General features: G+C 37.6%; 2 protein-coding genes across 2 annotated transcripts; one reads left to right on the forward strand and one right to left on the reverse strand.

The window, feature by feature from the left end:
• The first annotated feature begins 2,452 nt into the window (after window positions 1-2,452).
• On the forward strand, window positions 2,453-10,222 carry cldn7a (claudin 7a). The gene is made up of 4 exons (XM_007578795.2): window positions 2,453-2,915; window positions 6,439-6,603; window positions 8,213-8,297; window positions 9,333-10,222. Exons 1-4 carry the CDS (start codon window positions 2,693-2,695, stop codon window positions 9,499-9,501), a joined length of 642 nt encoding a protein of 213 aa, XP_007578857.1. The 5' UTR covers window positions 2,453-2,692; the 3' UTR covers window positions 9,502-10,222.
• A 945-nt stretch (window positions 10,223-11,167) lies between these two features.
• On the reverse strand, window positions 11,168-16,168 carry LOC103156666 (calcium/calmodulin-dependent protein kinase II inhibitor 1-like). Its single transcript, XM_007578796.2, has 3 exons — window positions 15,699-16,168; window positions 15,055-15,351; window positions 11,168-12,295 (listed from the first exon to the last, which is right to left on the reverse strand). The coding sequence occupies exons 2-3, from the start codon at window positions 15,233-15,235 to the stop codon at window positions 12,216-12,218; spliced, it is 261 nt and encodes an 86-aa protein (XP_007578858.1). The 5' UTR covers window positions 15,236-15,351; window positions 15,699-16,168; the 3' UTR covers window positions 11,168-12,215.
• Window positions 16,169-17,369: the final 1,201 nt, after the last annotated feature.

The raw sequence follows: 17,369 nt of genomic DNA on the forward strand, positions 1-17,369 counted from the left end.
CGCCCAGTGAAGCAACGACAGACCAGAAGAATGAAGCCACAAGACCAAGAACACCATTTCTCAGTATTGTGCAGCAGACGGGGAGCATGAAGAGGACAGGCGCCGCCGCCCTCATTCACACCCCCACAGAGCCTTTTCAGGACAAAAGTGTTTTATCGCTGATGCCTCAGTGACTTCCACTTAAAGGATTCAGCCGTTGACTTTGTACTGTACTGCTCAGCTCAGACCCACAGGAGGCCTCAGAAAGAGGAGGCAGAGCCCCTGGAGGAATGCTGTTAAGGCTGATTTAGACGTTTTTTTCCTCTTTGGCTCCTTCTGAGCATTGTGCGACGGCGAAACCACCAAGATGAATGTGTGTTTACGCTTTGAAGAAGTGGGAAAAGGGTAGAGATGACTGGAAATGGGTGGTGGGGGGAGATTTTCTTTGGATTCGGACCTCATATAAATCAGGTTTCCAGTAGTAACAGCACTGGAAGGATTGGGATTCTCCTGCTCCTCTTCCTCACCCATTATGTTCCTGACCTCTAGATTTTTTATCTACAAAATCTCCTTATTTTCTCTAATCCAAATATTTAAAAAATGTAGAAACCTTCATCTTTATCGTTTGTTTCAATGAGAAGCAGATTAATTCCTCGCTGCAACAATGGGGTATTTGTTGCTTCAGCTGCTGAAAGGAGGAGAGCCATAGTGACAGGAGAGGCTGGAAACACAAGAACACGAGAAACTGACAGAGAGGAGCTAGATATGCAGGAACCAAACTCTGAGAACAGGTAGTCAAAATAATATCATTAATCAGAGTATGACCTTGAATGAGTAATTGTGGCACTTACGGAAGAGGATTAGGGCCAAAAAAGTAAAATTAAAAAAAAGAATTCTGACTTTTATTTCAGAATTAGAGTTGAATTAGAACTCTGGTTCTGGGGAATTAGGGTTCCCCAGAACCAAACGAGGAGAAGCAGCATTCAGTTTCTATGCACCACAGATTTGGAACAAACTTCCAGAAAACTGTAAAACAGCTGAAACACTGGGTGCCTTTAAATCTCAACTTAAAACCCACCTGTTTAGAGTTGCTTATGGCTAAATTAGGGTTAGAGTGCGGGTTTTGATGTCTTCGATGCTTTTAATGTTTTTATCTTTAGTTTTTATCTATTTATTAATTTCCTTTTATTTCTCTTTCTCACTGTTTACATTTTAATGATGTAAAGCCCCCCAGAAAATGTCCCAGTTAAATGACGTTTAACTAAAGTCCTACAGGGTTTAGAGTCCCAGTTGACGGCGTTTCAACTAAAAACCTAGAGGTTGGAGTCCTTGTCAAACTGTTTTTGACTAAAGTCCAAGAGGGTTAGAGCCCCAGTTAAACGACATTTAACTGAGGTCCTCAAACGTGTGTGGGTTTTAATGTTTTTATTTTTTTAAATCTTTTTCAAAATGTCTTTCTCTTTCTCACTGTTTCGGTGATTTTAATGTTTTTATCCTTTTAAAATAAACTAATGTCCGAAAGGTTAGAGTCCTTGTCAAACGACGTTTTGACTAAAGTCCAAAGGGTTGGAGTCCCAGTTGAGGCGTCTCAACTAAAGTTCTACAGCTTTTATTTGTCTCTCTCACTGTTTACGTTTTAATTATGTTTTTTAAATCTCTTTCTCACATGCTGTTTTTATTTTAATTATGTAAAGCACTTTGAAATGCCTTGCTGCTGAAATGTGCTATACAAATAAAATTTGATTGATTGATTGATTGATTGAAAGAAGATATTTTCATACACCTAATAAAAAGACATATACACCTTTTTTGTTCGTTGTCTGAAACTCAAGATTTTTCTAGAAAATTTCATAGATTAATCTCAACATTTTTGGAGCTTACAAATTTTTAAGATAAATATCAGAAATTTTCCAGAATAAACGTAGAAATTTCTGGGTCTGAGAAGATAAGAAAAAACTCAAAAATGTTTAGATTAATCTCAAAAATCTTCTCGGGGTGGGAGAGCCTGTGTTTAGTTACATTCTATGAGCCCGGCTGTGTGTCATTTCAAAAACAAATTTGAGATTAATCTCAAATTTTAATTTTTGTATTTTCTTAAGCAATTTTTCAACTTTTCAAACTGAAATGTCCATGTTTTTTTTCTTCTTAAAAATCATTTAGATTAATTAATTTTTTTCATTTTTAAGCAATTTCTCAACTTTTCAACCAGAAATTTTCAAGTTTTTTTCTAGAAAACGTTTAGCTCAATCTCAAACTGTTTTATTTTTTATTAATTTATATGGGGGGAAAAATTACGTCAGTGTTCATATTTCTGATTTAAAAAGTTTTTTTTATTTTATTTTATCTTCTTCCACATTTTTTTATTCTTGAAAATGTCTAATAATTTTTGGTAGAAATTTCCTTCTCCTTTTTTCTGCCTCTATATGTTGTAACTCCTGAATATTGAGCCTGTTTGCTTTTATCTACTTCTACAAGTTGAACCAAATTGTAAACTTTTTATATTATTTTCCTAAATAATTCCTGTGGTTTGACAACCAGGACAGAGTGGGAAGCATCACTCCCACCATCGCCATCACCCCTCCGTGGTCCCCACCCTCCTCTCCTCACCTCCATCTGCGCTGCATGCAGGTTTTTATCCTGTTATTGAATCTCACAGAGCTGCGGAAGTTTGATATTTTCAACCTTTTCGGACAGAACCTCGTTTGACTGAGTCATGGCTAACTCCGGGATCCAGCTGCTGGGCTTCTTCCTGTCTCTGGTGGGCATCGTGGGGCTGATCGTGGGGACCGTCCTGCCTCAGTGGAAGATGTCCGCCTACATCGGGGACAACATCATCACGGCCGTGGCCATGTACCAGGGGCTGTGGATGTCCTGCGCCTTCCAGAGCACCGGACAGCTGCAGTGCAAAATATACGACTCCATCCTGCAGCTCGACAGTAAGACGAGCCGAAAACATGCGCGAAAGTTAAGAGTATAGCGACACTTAAACGCGGTTTTATTCAAGTATAAGTGGAGAAATTACTCCGTACTGAAATATAAGACCAAAATTAAAATAATTCTTATGAATAATCAGAGTTGGTATTACATTTAGTTGAGTAACTTTTAAAAAAATTTAGTTTTAGGGACATTTTTACTACGCTGTATTAATTTTTTTTTTTTACTTTTACTTTAATAATTTTATTATGAAGTGTATCTTCTCTTATTTGAGTAAAATTTCTGGATTTTCTACCCACTGAATGGAAAACAAACATGTTTTAAACAAAAATCCACCAGACAGACACACACCTGCAGTTTTTGTTAAAGTTTCATAAGATTTTTATTGAAAGAAACTGATTTGAAAACATGTTCTTTTGCCTGATTTTTTTTATTTTTATTTTTTGTTACTTAAATGAAATACTGTCATTTTAGTCCTTAAAATACCAACATTTCCACTTAGCTTTATATTTTGGTCCATCTGCTGATATTAAATGATTGAAAATTTGATCAGTTACTCAGTACTTGAGTAGACTTTTAAGTATTTTAACCAAATACATTTTTACTCTTAGTGGAGTTTTTGACTCCTTAATGTTGATTAAGGATTCAACATTGGCAGATTATTTTACTTATAACATAGAAAAATGTTTTGTTATAAGCCAATCTGCCAATGGAACAATTACTTTTTAAAATCAATATTAAGGGATTATTTACTTAAAACAAGCTTTTATTTCTTACTGAAAAATTGCTTATAAGTTAGTTTTGTCTTATTTCACGTGTACTAAGATGTTTGCACACACTTGGTAGGATTTTGTGTTTTTGCAGCGAACAATGTGTCGTTTTCTCTTCCTCCGTCTCGTACCTCTGACCCCTCAGCATACGGTCCGTGTGATTCTCAGGACGGGCGGTGACAGGAAGTCTGGTTGTGTTACATTCAACACAAACCTCTGAGTTTCACCCTTTTGTCAACAAGCTGTTGTCACAAGCCAAGTGTGGCTCTATAATCCGTCTTCAGCGCTGAAAGAACACTGATATTTCTCAGCTGCAGCACTTAACTTAGATTTTACAAATTTTTTTGAAACTGTCAGCGTTTTGTGACTGTATAATATAAGGCAGACAATGTGTGAAAAAAAAGTAGCTTATCCTCTTCTCCTAGTGCTAACTAGAAATAACCAATCAGAGCCAGGAGGCGGGTCTTAGAGCTACCAATCACAATCTGGTGTCTGGTACGCTGAAGCTAGCTTAGCCTGTTGTGAATGCTGAGTCTAGTTAGCATGATGGATAAACGGTTTTCCTGTAACTTTAAGTTGTTGATCTTTTCACAGATTATTTGTCTTATAATAAACTGTCAGAACATGGTGACAAATCCCAATATTACAATGTTTTATATCAGTCAATATAGATAAATATTAATTAATCTGAAATACTGCCATATTTCGGATTATGGCAGTATTTCCTGCAGCGTGACCTTTCCTGTTTTATCCACAGTTTTCACTCCACGCCGTTGTTGTTGTTTTTTAAACAGTTATGAAACTTTAAACTGCTGCCGTGGCAGTTACTCAGCAGGTCGTTGCTAGGTAACCAAGGAGTGAGTGAGTTGCTAGGTAACCAAGGAGTGAGTGAGTTGCTAGGTAACCAAGGAGTGAGTGAGCTGGTTGATTCTACTGGCCTAGTTTAGCTATGTGGTTCTGCATCAGAGTTCAGTGAAATTGTTGAGAAATCTATTAACTATTGATATTGATTAAATGTATTTTGTGACATATATTATTAATTTATAGTCCAACTTTAACTCAAAGTAGCAGTTACCTGATTGCGGTGTAGAATAGCATTATTTGCTTGGAAAATACAAAATGGTGCGCCTTTAAATCTTAAATTAGATGATAAATTGTTAAAATATTTTAATTTATTTGCACTAAAATCACTAAAAATTAATCTACTTGTATTGTCACAGTCTCAATAACTCAACACAAATATAAACAGGTTGGATCGGTGGTTTGTGTTGAAATTTATGGGAGAAGTTTCCAGTTTCTAGGCTGGAAACTTGGTGATTTCTGGATTATTCTTTGATATTCCAGTCAGGAGAAAAGCTCAGATCAGACCTTTGCAAAGTGGTGAAACATTCAAGTTTTAACTGATAATAGGAATCTACAGTTGTTCAACCCTTTCCTAACTTTTGTAGTCCTGACGAGTGAAAGCTTCTCGGTGGATTTCTCCTTGACTTTGAAGGTCAATTTAGAAACAAGAATGTGATTATATCAGAAGTAAGATGCATAATCCTGCCTATTGTTTCCATTTCCCCCTGATTTACATGTTATATCGAGTCTCCCTCGCTCCCTGCTGGGCGGTTTTGGTCTGTTTGGGGAGGGCAGGGATGGCTTCGGCTGGCACAGACTGGTTCTAGGTGGACAGAGACAGGATTTGGACAAAGAGGGGCCTCACCCTGTGAAAGGTTTACAGGCTGACGAAAGGTTTTACCGTTTGGATTCAGTTCAAGTGAAAAAAAATGTGCTGTTTCTCACTGTTAGCGTGTTCATGAGTCTCCCATGGCTTCCCTGCCAGTAACAGGAAGTTAATTTACAACCTATAGACACTCAGATAAAGCCTCGTCCCTGTTTTTTTTATGTTTCTTCTTCCACTTTTGTGTTTTTCTGATATTTTCCAACCTTGCTGAACAGGAGTTGCATATTTATAAAGGTGTATTCTGGCTGCTATAGAATGAATAAAATAAAAAAACTGAGAAAATTCTGTCAAAAAAATTCAGATATTGAGTCTATTGGTGGAGTTTGTCCAAGATTTTCTAGAATTTTTTTTTTTTTTTAGAAATTTCTGAATTTCAAATGTCAAACATTTTCAGATTTTGGACATTTCTGATTTGTGGAAAATAATTTTTAAAAAAAATTAGAAAATGTTTGACTTCAATTTCAGAAATTTTCTAGAAAAAAAATTTAATTCCTAAGTTGAATTTTTTTTTACTTTTTAACTCAACATAATATTAAATAGTGTGAGTTTTTTCTAGCAAATTTTTGACTTTTCCATTTAAAAAACGTTCTAGAAAAAATTTGAAAAATTTGAGAGGAAAAAAGGAAAAAGTTTCGAAAGGTAAAATGTTCAAATTTTGAAACAGAAATTCCCAAGTTTTTTTTCTCAAAAACTTTTGAGATGAATCTCAAAATTGTAGTTTTTGTAGAAAATTTTGTAGCAAAAATCTTGGAAATTTCTAAACTTGAACATCTAAAATTTGCCAGAAAAAAACGACGTTTTTAGATAAGTCTGAGAAAAGTAAAAAAAAAAAGTTCACTTCTGAAACTCAGAAATTTCTAATTTTCTTCTCAATAATTTCTGAGATTAATCAAAAATATCTCCTGAGTTTCTTTTTTCATAAATTCACTCCTCCTTTTTCTTGTTTTATCTGTAAAGGCTGTAAAACGTCACATTCCTTTATTGTGGGAATATCCAGCTACCTCACCATCTTGTGTCCTTCCCCAGGTTCGCTCCAGGCGACCCGCGCCTTGATGATAGTCGGCATCATCGTGTCCGTGGCGGGTCTGGGCGTGGCCTGCATGGGAATGAAGTGCACCACCTGTGGAGGAAGTGACAAACTACGCAAGTCTCGCATTGCCATGATAGGAGGAATTATTCTGCTTATAGGAGGTGAGGATGAAAACGCTCCAAACTGTTGATGTTAGCTTGAGCTAATAGGGCTACTTTTTAGGGCTAATTTTTTTGACGTAATGCGACCTGTATCCGATCTTTTCATGGCAGTGCGAACAGCACAGGTCGGATTTTTTTTCGAATGTGACCCATATCCGATACGTATCCGATTCAAATGCGACCTAACGTTCAGGCCGCCTTCATCCGAACTGAACGTCACTGATTCTCAACAAATCTCACTGTTCTGCGTCCTGATAAGCGCAAGTGGGAAGAAAAACAACAATCATGACGGATTATATGAGGATTAAGTTGTTAATATGCTGCTCCGGTGGGACAACAACTTCAAATATGTAAGCTAAGCTCCACCGTTAGCCTCCATGTTTACTTCCGCAAACACTGAGCACTTCTTCTTTTTATGGCAGTTGGCAGAACACTGAGAACGCTGATGCTATTGCGCCCTCTACTGCGCATGCGGGACACTTTCAGGTCGTTTGCCCGTTTACACTGCAGAACACATACAGGTCGCATTTACTGGCAGTATGAACGGCCCCGGCAAAAAAAATCGGAATTGCCAAAAAAATCAGAATTGGGTCACTTCAGGCTGCAGTGTGAACGCACCCCAAGATGTAAATGTGCATTCCCAACTTTTTGCAGATTTACATGCATTTCTTTGCAAAAGAATCAGGTGTTATCAGTTGTTTTTTCTCAACTGGACTTGGTTCAATTGGAGAATCAAAATGACAACACTTGATACATGTTTAGCTGGAGTAGTTCTCTTTCACTCTCCATTGTGTCAAATGAAACAAACGCTTCGAAAAATCTGTTCCCCTCCTTACCTGTGGTGGCGCTGCACTGAAGCAAATAACATGAAAACCTCTGAAGAAGACACTGAGAGGAACGTCCTTCTTTATGAAATGTAAACAAAAATGGAGTTACATCAAATTGCAGCGGTTGCAGGATTTGTCTTTTATTTTTGGTTGAAGATCAAAAGTCATTTCTCATGCTAGCGCTAAATTAGCTTATTTGTTTTGGCATGCAGGGTCTCTTTATTTACCCAGCATACCCTGCACTGTTGTTCACTTCCTGCTACTGGAGCGTTTTCCAGTCCGCTTGGCATTTACATATACATTCAAACCATACCAAAAGGTGAACTTTTGTTTCAGACCTGGTTTCAGCCAATGTTTCCAATGTTTCAGGTCTGAAATCAGAGGTTAGTTGTTTGGTCCACATCAGAGTTTGATTGCATGTTCACACCTCCCCAAACATTTCAGACTTTCTAGGCAAACAAACTGGACTAAATCGGACTGGTGAGAATCAAAGATGTACTCATTCCTGCTGTTGCCCATAAGTGAACCTTGGGGAAGGTTTAATCCAAAGTCCAAAACTCTTTCTTCCCACTCATTTGCCCTCTGGCGGTCATTGGACTGAATGAGTTCAGCGCTGCTGGCTCTGATTCTAACATCTGATGTCCAAAGGGCTTTGAAGACTTCACTGACAGCCAATTGTGCTGGAGTCAGAGGGGGCTGCTGTTAAAAGGGATAAAAATAGTTTCTATCCTGTTGAATTTTGATGAAATGGCTGATCTTTCCTGTTGACTCCCTCTTTGCAGGCCTCTGTGCCATTGTGGCGTGTTCTTGGTTTGCTCACAACGTCATCAGAGCTTTCTACAACCCCTACACTCCGGTCAACACCAAGTAAGACAAGCTAAATATTTCACTGTATTTTGTATGATTGTAAAACCAATCCTTTGTGTTTGTTGCTTTAATTAGTTATTGCAACATTTTACATATCACACAGTAGTTTTTTTTTTTGCCAAAGTCCTAGAATAGGGTATTGTAGAATAACTTATTTTGAGAAATGCTAAGAATGAAGACAAATACTGACTCAGTTTGAGTTATGTTCTGTTGTCTCAAAAAACTAAACCTTGTTTCCATTGTCAGCATTTTCTCTACTAAACTACATTCATGTCACGAAACTCTGTGCACCAGAGCTATACTTTCTGTTTAAGCTAAAAAGTATCATGACCAGTTAACGTAGGTGATTATAAAACAGTATTTCAAACCTTTCGATATTGAAGAAAATGCTCATGGGGGTATTTGTGTTAGCTTTAGAGTGAATATTAGACATCCAAGTAACTATTAGTTTGTTATTTTTACGTTGATGATGTTAGCTTAATTTGGAGTTGTTAGCTTGATTTGATCAGTTCTGTTTTAGGGCATCTTGTCACTTTAAATCCACATGAGCTGCTGCTGGCCACGCCCCTCATCTCATCATTTACACCAGCGTATGAAAATGGCTGCAAACAGATGCGTAATTACACAACCGTACCTCTTTCAAAAACATTAGCAGAGCAAATGTGCTGGAACTCAGCTTGGGTTGCTAGGTAACGGGCTGGGTTTGATTTTTAGGTTGCTAGGTAACGGGCTGGGTTTGATTTCTAGGTTGCTAGGTAACGGGCTGGGTTTGGCTTTGGTTGCTAGGTAACGTCGCTATGTGACTTTACAATTGGAAGGTTTTTGAAATGGCTAATTTTCCAGACACCATAAAACATTAACTAGTTTCCAGAAAATGGCTGGGTGTTTTTCTTTAAGCAGTTGCGACCCAAATGTAAATATAAAAACAGAAAATGTGAATTTTTGCAACATTGGTTCCCTTTAAAAGAAATAAAAATACAACAGAGAAACTAAAAACCGATTATTTTAGCTTTAATGTAATGTTTGTCTTCCCAGGTTTGAATTTGGAGCGGCCATCTTCATCGCTTGGGGTGGCGCCCTCCTCGATGTTCTGGGCGGCGCCATGCTGGCCGCCTCCTGTCCCAGGAAGAAGCAGGTATCCAGGTACCCAAACATGCCCGGCTCTCGCTCCAGCCCTCCAAGCAGCAACAAGGAATATGTCTGAGAGCGCCCCCTGCTGGCTGGGACTGCTGGGTTGAAAAGAAAAAAACAAAAAAACAATTGTTGCAGCGTCAACGGAGCAGAACCGAAGATGTGAAACAGTGACACTCCTTGTTGGGCTTTAATGAGCGTTTAATTGTCACACACTGCTCTGAATTGTTTCATCAAAGATGTTTCATACTCCGTCCTCACATTCCACAGTTGTTTGGTTTTCTCAGACACATTATAATTGGATCCCCCTATTAAACCCACAAGACTTTGGGTTGCAGCCTAATATTATGGACTAAAGCCAACATTTGCAGCCGTATGTCAGCGCTAGCAGTAATTAGCACATGTCTTGTAATTGAAAGTAATCAGTTCCTCCATGGTGTGCAGGCTGCAGCTCAGTCCATGTGATGTTTTATTATATCAGTGTTCTAAAATAGACGTTAAAGTGAGCATGGTGTGACTTCTCACACTGGCCTCATTGTACACCAAACGACACCCATTACTCTTCAAATCAGCCGGCTAGAAACTCTGCTCAGATAGACACAAATATTTTTTTTACCCTGATTATACTCCTATTTATTTTGTAGATGTAAGGGATCTGTAGCGTCATGGTATGTAGATTTTACATTGTTATACTCTGAGCTGTAACTACAGAATAATGGGAACATAGGAAATGTATGAAAAAAGTATTTTTAACATGTCAATACTTAGATAAATAAAATCACTGCAGATATTAAGTGTGTTATGTTTGCAAATTGTTACCTACAGTGTTGTTAAATGCTTTGGGTTTTTTCTCAGACCTACATTAAATCAAAGAAATGTTGACATAAGACAATAAGTCAATTTTTGGAGATTTGGAAAACCTTTGAGAAAAACAGCAAGAAATACTGCAAGTGTTTTTGCTAAAGACACCTAGCAAACATTTTCAATACTTAAATTTACAACAGCATTTTACGGTCGGTGTAGATAGAAAAAGAAGAAAATTTCTGCAAAAAAATGGTTTGAGATTAATCTAAAAAACTTAAATAAAAAATATGAAAATTTCTGAACTTACAAAGTCAAATTTTCAAGAAATTTTCAAAATTAAAAATTTTTTAGAAAAAAAAAAAAACTTGGAAATTTCTGAGCTTGAAAAGTCAAAGGTTTACTAGAAAAAAGTTCAACATCTTGAGACTTGTCAGAAAATTTCTGATTGAAAAGCCAAATATTTATCAGAAAAAAAAACTTTTAGGTTAATCAGAAATTTTCTAGAAAAACAGACCTGGAAACATCTGAGCTTGAAAAGTAAAACATTTGCATGAAAAATGTTGGAAATTTCTGAGTTTCAAAATTGACTTTTTTTTTTTACTTTTGTAACTCGCATGTTATGTTGCAAAAGTAAAAAATGTTTCCCTCAAATTTCTAATAATCTCAAATTATTAGAAATTTGCTGATCTTGAAGCAAATTTTTTACTTCAAGATCAGAAATTTTCTAAGTCTCAAATTTGCTTGAAGCTTTTCTAGTAAAAACAAAGAAATTTCAATTTGAAAAGTTGATCGAGAAAACCCAGAAACTATTTGGAAGATTACCAAAAATAATTAAAATAATCCAAATCTTGTGGATTACATTTGTAATAAGATAATCTGAGGTCATTTTAAAGCCACTTATGCAAACTTTAATTAAAAACAAAAACAGTTTATTAGAATTTATACTTTTATTTATTTCCAGAGATGCATCATGAAAAGTTGATCGCTTTCATGCAAAAGGCAAACAACCCCAGCCTCAGAGTCAAAGACTGAGCTGAGAAATGTGAAAAACATCCTCTACCAGTGAACTATGACCTCAACCGTGAGCCTTTAAAAGGCCCATTACGTCTAATTCCACTGCAATCTTCACAAAATCCCCAAAACATCAGTTAGATTGTCTCAGCAGCGACAGCCAATCAGAGCTGCCCATTGTTATGATCTCATACTGCAATCACGTCTGACTCGGAAAGACGGCGTGACGAAAACGAATCAAACATCAAGGCATGCGCATCAGAACATATTTAGATATAAATCTGGTTTATAATCATAAAAGAAAAAAAAGTGCATCAAAATTTTGCTGTTTGTTTGCAAAAAAGAACAAAAAAACAAAAGAAGTGTTTTGGTTTATGAAAACTACAATGTAGCCCTTTAATCACAGACCTCATGCATAGGTTTCTGCGACGTGTCACAGCACATGACAGGCATTCCCACAAAGTGCACGTCTTAAATCGCACTTTTAGATGACAAAGTAAAAAACAACAAGTAGAAGCCACAACAACAACTAAAAATATAAATTTCTTCGAACAATAAATAATTTGCAGTAGTCGTTTTCTTCTGGTTCAAATAGCGAGCGCTCATAGCGACCCCGTTCGGACCTGTGCGAGTCGTTGCACAACCAAAAGCTTAATTTTTCACCCCAACAGCCTCGTGTTCCTTCACACAACAAACCGGCAGAGAATCGGTAACCTTCGACGGACGCGTCCGGCCGATCAGCAGTAGCCCTTTTCAGAAAAGAAGCTTTGAAAGAAATCCTTCGACGGCCTACAGAGGTACAGAGATTCATTTATTCACAGTCTGAGCGAAGTTAAATAGACACTATGTACAAGCAGGGCTCCGTTCAGGCGGCGCTAAATGAGCCGGGTCGGAGCCGTCAGCAGCTCCAGAGGACACTTTGGACCAGGAGCGCTGACTGGAACGGGTTTCTGGCACTTCTTAGAGATGAAGTTAGGAGATGGGCGACAAGGAGACGGGGCACTGGCCGTTGTTGTTCATGAGGTCGTCCAGGTCCTCATCGTCCAGATCCACTGTGGAAGAAGAGAAAGACATTTTAACTGAGCGAAGCTACTTATGTTAGCGTCAGAGACTAGCTAACTAGCTGTTAGCTAGAAGACACAATCTGGATTTGACTCTTTGTGTTGATGGTGTTAGCAAATATCTACTTCAAATTAAGCTAAGAAAACAGCTCAACTGAATGACTCTGACAAGCTGTTAGCTTCACTTTTAGCAGCTGTTAGCTTCACTTTTAGCAGCTGTTAGCTTCACTTTTAGCAGCTGTTAGCTTCACTTTTAGCAGCTGTTAGCTTCACTCTGAACTACCGTTAACTTTAAGCAACTGTTAGCTAATCTTTGAACAGACGTTCTCCAGTTAGTTTGATTTTGAGTAGTGGTTAGCTGGTTTCAAACAGAAAACGATGGAATATTTCCTCAAGTCAGATTCTCTGCCAACACAGACAGCATGTAGCTAATTTCAACAACTAAACTTAATGAAAATCTCCTTTGTGGGAATTCTGTTTACTAGTTTACAAAACAATTTAAAACAAAAAATGAAGAAATTAAATATACAACATAGCAATAGACAAGTTTTCTGAACTGAATATTACAAATATTCCAGAATATTTGTAAATCCTCAAAGATTAAATTATACTTTTAAACTCAATATAAAATTAGTTAAACATACTTTAAAAGTGACCTTTTATGCTTCCTTTAACAGGTTAGGATAAGTCTATGGGCTACACATGATGTGTTTATTATAATTTTTGCACAAAGGTAATGAGATTTTAGTTTCTGCAGTTCTGCCTACTTTGAGCCTCATCACTTTAAATGTAATTTAATTACATTTATTTGATTAGGACAGTGCAGGTTAATCAACAGTACCACAATTTATGCCAGTGCAAATATGGAGGAATTAGCACAACTGCAGCTATATTTAATCTTTTCCCCTAAAACAACTAAGCACAAAAACAAATGCATTTAAATAACTAGCCTACAGACAGAAACTCTATAAAAACAGGACACAACACCCTACACTATAAGCAGTGGAGACATTATAAATGGGTCTTTTTAAAAATTGCATAGTTTTCACCATTTCTGATATATTTTGGTGATCCGCTCAGTGAATGTTTGTCTCCAAGCGACGCCACCTTCTGGCTAAACTGTGCTGTACGCCTCAGTATGTTGCAGTCTCCTCCGGTTTGTGCTCTGTTTTTTTATTTTTATTTTATTATCCATACAGCTTTAAAATCAGCTGATCAAACATCCTGGAGTTCTGCCTGGGTTGCTAGGCAACAGGCTGGGCTTGGCTGGGGGTTGCTAGGCAACAGTGCAGTGCCAGTTAATTTTAACTTAACAGTTAAAACAGCTTATTTTCCAGACACCAAAAAAAAAACATTAACTTGTTACCAAACAAGGTTTTGTTAAGAACTTGGCCTGGTTTTTATAAGCAGCTGAGACAAAAATGGAAGTACAAAAACATACAAAACATGATTTTTTAAAAATAATTTCTTGTTCTTGAACTTGACTAGTTTGGTCAGTATGACGTTTAGAAACCAAAAATTGGCTAATTCCCAGTTTGGATTTATGTTTTTTTCCTGGGAGGTTTCAATGGAAAACTGTCTTCGTCATTCAGTTCACCACATTTGCATGAGGTGAGTTCAGAAATAGAAACATCTCTGTTGCAGAGTCAGATGAAACGCAGTGATAAAAAACTGCTGGCTCCACAGCAACTCAGGACTTTTACTCTGATTCCTATGACGCATTTTCTGCTGAATGTTGGGTTTTTTATGCAGATGCCTTCATTTTTTTCCCAGGATCAAAACACTCCAGGTGGCATAAAAAAGGAATAAATCTGTGGGAAAGCCCTTTTATGGCAACTGTAAAGTATGACGGAGGATTGGTGATGCTGTGGGCCTGTTTCTTTATCAAAACACAGATGATCATCTACCACACTTTTATGTTCTTTTTAGCTACTAACTCAGTCTTTTTATTGGATTGTATAGCTCAGGGTCAAAGAGTCATGCTCCATTTTGAGCATTGTGTATCTATATCTATTGTAACTAGGGAACCAAAAAGAAAAACAAAAAACAAATCAGGCTTATGAAAAATTATTAGCCTATAATAACTGAAATGGCATGAAAGATCTGGCTGAAAAACAGAAAGCAGGATAACGCCTGTATGCACCACGCTGTATAACTGAAATTATTTTACTGTTGTAGACAGAAAAAAAAGTAGCAAAGCAGCATTTTACAGTTATTCACTACTGAAGCAAAATCAATGAGCTTGCCTTAACCGAAAATTCACATCTGCAGTTTCTGTTAAAGTTTCATTAGTTTTATATTGAATTAAATGCATTTGTAAAAAAATATATATTTTGCCTGATTTGTTATTTTACAGTTATTTTCATTTTTGATCTATAAAATATAAACATTTCCACATAACTATGTAGAAAAACTGAGTAAATTTCTGTCAAAAAATTCTAATATTTTGACAGAAATAGTCTCAATATCTCTATTGAGTTTATTGGCTGAGTTTTTTCCCCAAGATTTTTTAGAACCCCACCCTGAAATTTCTGAGTTTCATGTAATTTTTAAATATTAAAAGATGTTTTGATCAGTTATTCAGTACTTGAGTTGCCTTTTTACCAAACACATTTTAATTTTAATTTCTTAAACATCTACTTTTTACTTTAACTTGAGTAAAAAAGTATGTTGGTAGTGAGTTCAATAAAATAACCAGCATGAATGCCGGAAAACAAACAAATAAAGCAACAGATTGAAGTTTCTCTCACCTTTTTTGGACCGGCCGATCTGACCCAGTTTCGGGGCCCTCTGTCCGAGCCTCTGGGGGTTCGCCCCGCCGTCGTGTCCGTCTGCCTGCGGGTGTCCCGGGTTGAACTGACCCGCCGGGCCGGGCTGCCGGGGCGGCCCGCTGTGTGGGATCAGCTCGGGGATTCCTGAAGCTCCGTACATGCTGCGGTTCTCCGGTTCGGCCGCCAGGTGTCAGCACAGACCCGAGCGTATCGCTGTCGCGTCGAGGAGACTCTCACCACTTCCGCAATGGTTCTCAACACCGAAACGTGTAGAGGCTAAAAAATGAAAATAAAACACACCAAAATGTTGGTAATAACAGTTGGAAAAGTCCTAAAACCCTGTTGATGGAAGCAGAATCGACCGTTAGATTTAAATCCGGGGCGGTTGAGCGGCGTGTGTGTCATAAAACTGACAGTTACTCGATGTTTAAAACAGAAATAACCGTAATTATTACTACTAACAGGTGTAAAATTATTTCCTCTGCGTCACACTGACAGCTAACATAAAAACAACATATTTCCACATCGATCTGTGGGTCGAAATACTTAATTTCCATTCGATTTTTATAAACAACTCTTCCCAGATCCGTCATAAATGAAGACAAACAGCAGCTTTAGCTCACCCTGGGTTTCCAAACGCCGCGGTAAACAGCTGAATCGGTGAAAATGTGCCAGCTGAGAGCCGTGGCTGTGTTGTTGTTGTTCGGAGCTCTCTCTCGGTCTTTTCTCTGCCTCTCTACCGTACTTGGCACCCCACCAAGGAGGAAGAAAATGCGTCGATTTAAAGGGGCCTCCCGTCTCTTTCTCTTTCTGCCGTGGGGATTTCCTCCCGTGGAGTCGTGAATAACGTCACAGCGCGGACAGTTGTGATTACAGACTGGCTCACCCGGTGGGAGGGAGAGGCTGCGTCGCTACGCCTCCTTATAATGACAGTGTGAGTCAGAGGCCAGCCAATGACAGACTCTACTGTCAACCACACAACAAGTTGGTGAACTTTACGCAACACCACAAGCTCATTTACAGAGATGCAAATGAGCTGACTAGTCATGGAAAACTTCCCGAGTAATTTCTTTGTTGTCACTTGATCAATGGTCTGTTGGTCTTTCTGGGGATCTTTTAAAAGAGTTTCCTCATTTTCAGACGTAAACACTTGATTACAGAGGTTAGACATGAACCCAGAAGCAGAATTGTCTTGTGATGTGTCATTAAAGCTGCTGTATGTAATTTTAATATAAAATATATATATATTTTTCTTTTTACATGTTTTTTTTAATCTGTCACCATGTTGTGACAGTTTATTATGAAACAAGTAATCCATGAAAATGCCAAACCCTAACCCTTATTCAAAGCCGTTTCTGTTGAATATTTAGAACAGTTAAAAATAAATCATTAAAAGACAAACATTTATCTGACGTTTGTCCGATAATGGATGGATGTAAACGTGTTTGTCAGCAGAAGCAGAAGTTGGTTGGTTTTGCTGGTTTCTGCCTCTAACCGAGTTCACAGATCCCAAACTTAAAGTCGGTCCACTGAGTGGGATGATGCTGTCAATAAGCTGCAGACCGAGCTGAGAAAGGTCATCTGAGGTCGCTGAGCCTGAGAAAAGAAACGGTATGGATGCAATGCCAGTGAGCAAACAGTAACAGAGTGGTGGAGAGGTTTAACGTGAACAGTGGTGGTAATTTACCATGAAAGTTAGATGTTACTGGAGTCGTTATGTAGATGAATATTTTGTGTTGTACCTAAAATTTACATTGCAAGATCATTTTAATTTGTCTGTTATCTTGTAGCGCCACTCAACAGCAACGTAGCAACGCAGCTTCTCAGAAAACTGAAATAAAACAGTTTGTAAAAAACAGCAGCAGCACCTGCAGAAAAACACATCATCATCAAAATCCGTTCAAAATAATACAGTTTAGTTGTCAATACTCATGTTTTGATTTGGACCAAATGTTCTTAAAGGGCCAGTTGTGCCAGAATGTATTGATAAAACTCGTTCACAACCTGTTAAAATATCAAAGAATTATTATTGAACATCTTTTCAGTCTCTCCAGAATTTCACAATTGGTTTGTGATGTTTTGCAATAAAATTCTAAGTGTTTGTGGTACAAATTTGGAAATATTAGAGCTTGTTTATGATGGTAAATGCGACTTTTTGTTACTCGCTGTATAGATTGTGGAAGATAGTCTGACATTAATTATGGCTGATGCAGCTGTTTAGTACAAGTAAGAAAGTTTTTGACAAAAATCTGCAATAAACTCCCAATTATGTATTAGTGAAAACAGTGCAGGGA

Source organism: Poecilia formosa, unplaced genomic scaffold (assembly GCF_000485575.1).
Source record: "Poecilia formosa unplaced genomic scaffold, Poecilia_formosa-5.1.2 Scaffold492, whole genome shotgun sequence".
In the NCBI taxonomy this organism is placed as follows: Eukaryota; Metazoa; Chordata; class Actinopteri; order Cyprinodontiformes; family Poeciliidae; genus Poecilia; species Poecilia formosa.

Excerpts from the sequence above, each read along its gene's own strand:
- cldn7a (XM_007578795.2), top strand. The coding sequence starts at position 2,693 with ATGGCTAACTCCGGGATCCAGCTGCTGGGCTTCTTCCTGTCTCTGGTG. Across the intron at positions 2,916-6,438 it reads CTCCATCCTGCAGCTCGACA|GTTCGCTCCAGGCGACCCGC; the intron begins GTAAGACGAGCC and ends GTCCTTCCCCAG. Across the intron at positions 8,298-9,332 it reads TACACTCCGGTCAACACCAA|GTTTGAATTTGGAGCGGCCA; the intron begins GTAAGACAAGCT and ends TTGTCTTCCCAG.
- LOC103156666 (XM_007578796.2), bottom strand. The coding sequence starts at position 15,235 with ATGTACGGAGCTTCAGGAATCCCCGAGCTGATCCCACACAGCGGGCCG. Across the intron at positions 12,296-15,054 it reads GATCGGCCGGTCCAAAAAAG|TGGATCTGGACGATGAGGAC; the intron begins GTGAGAGAAACT and ends CTTCTTCCACAG.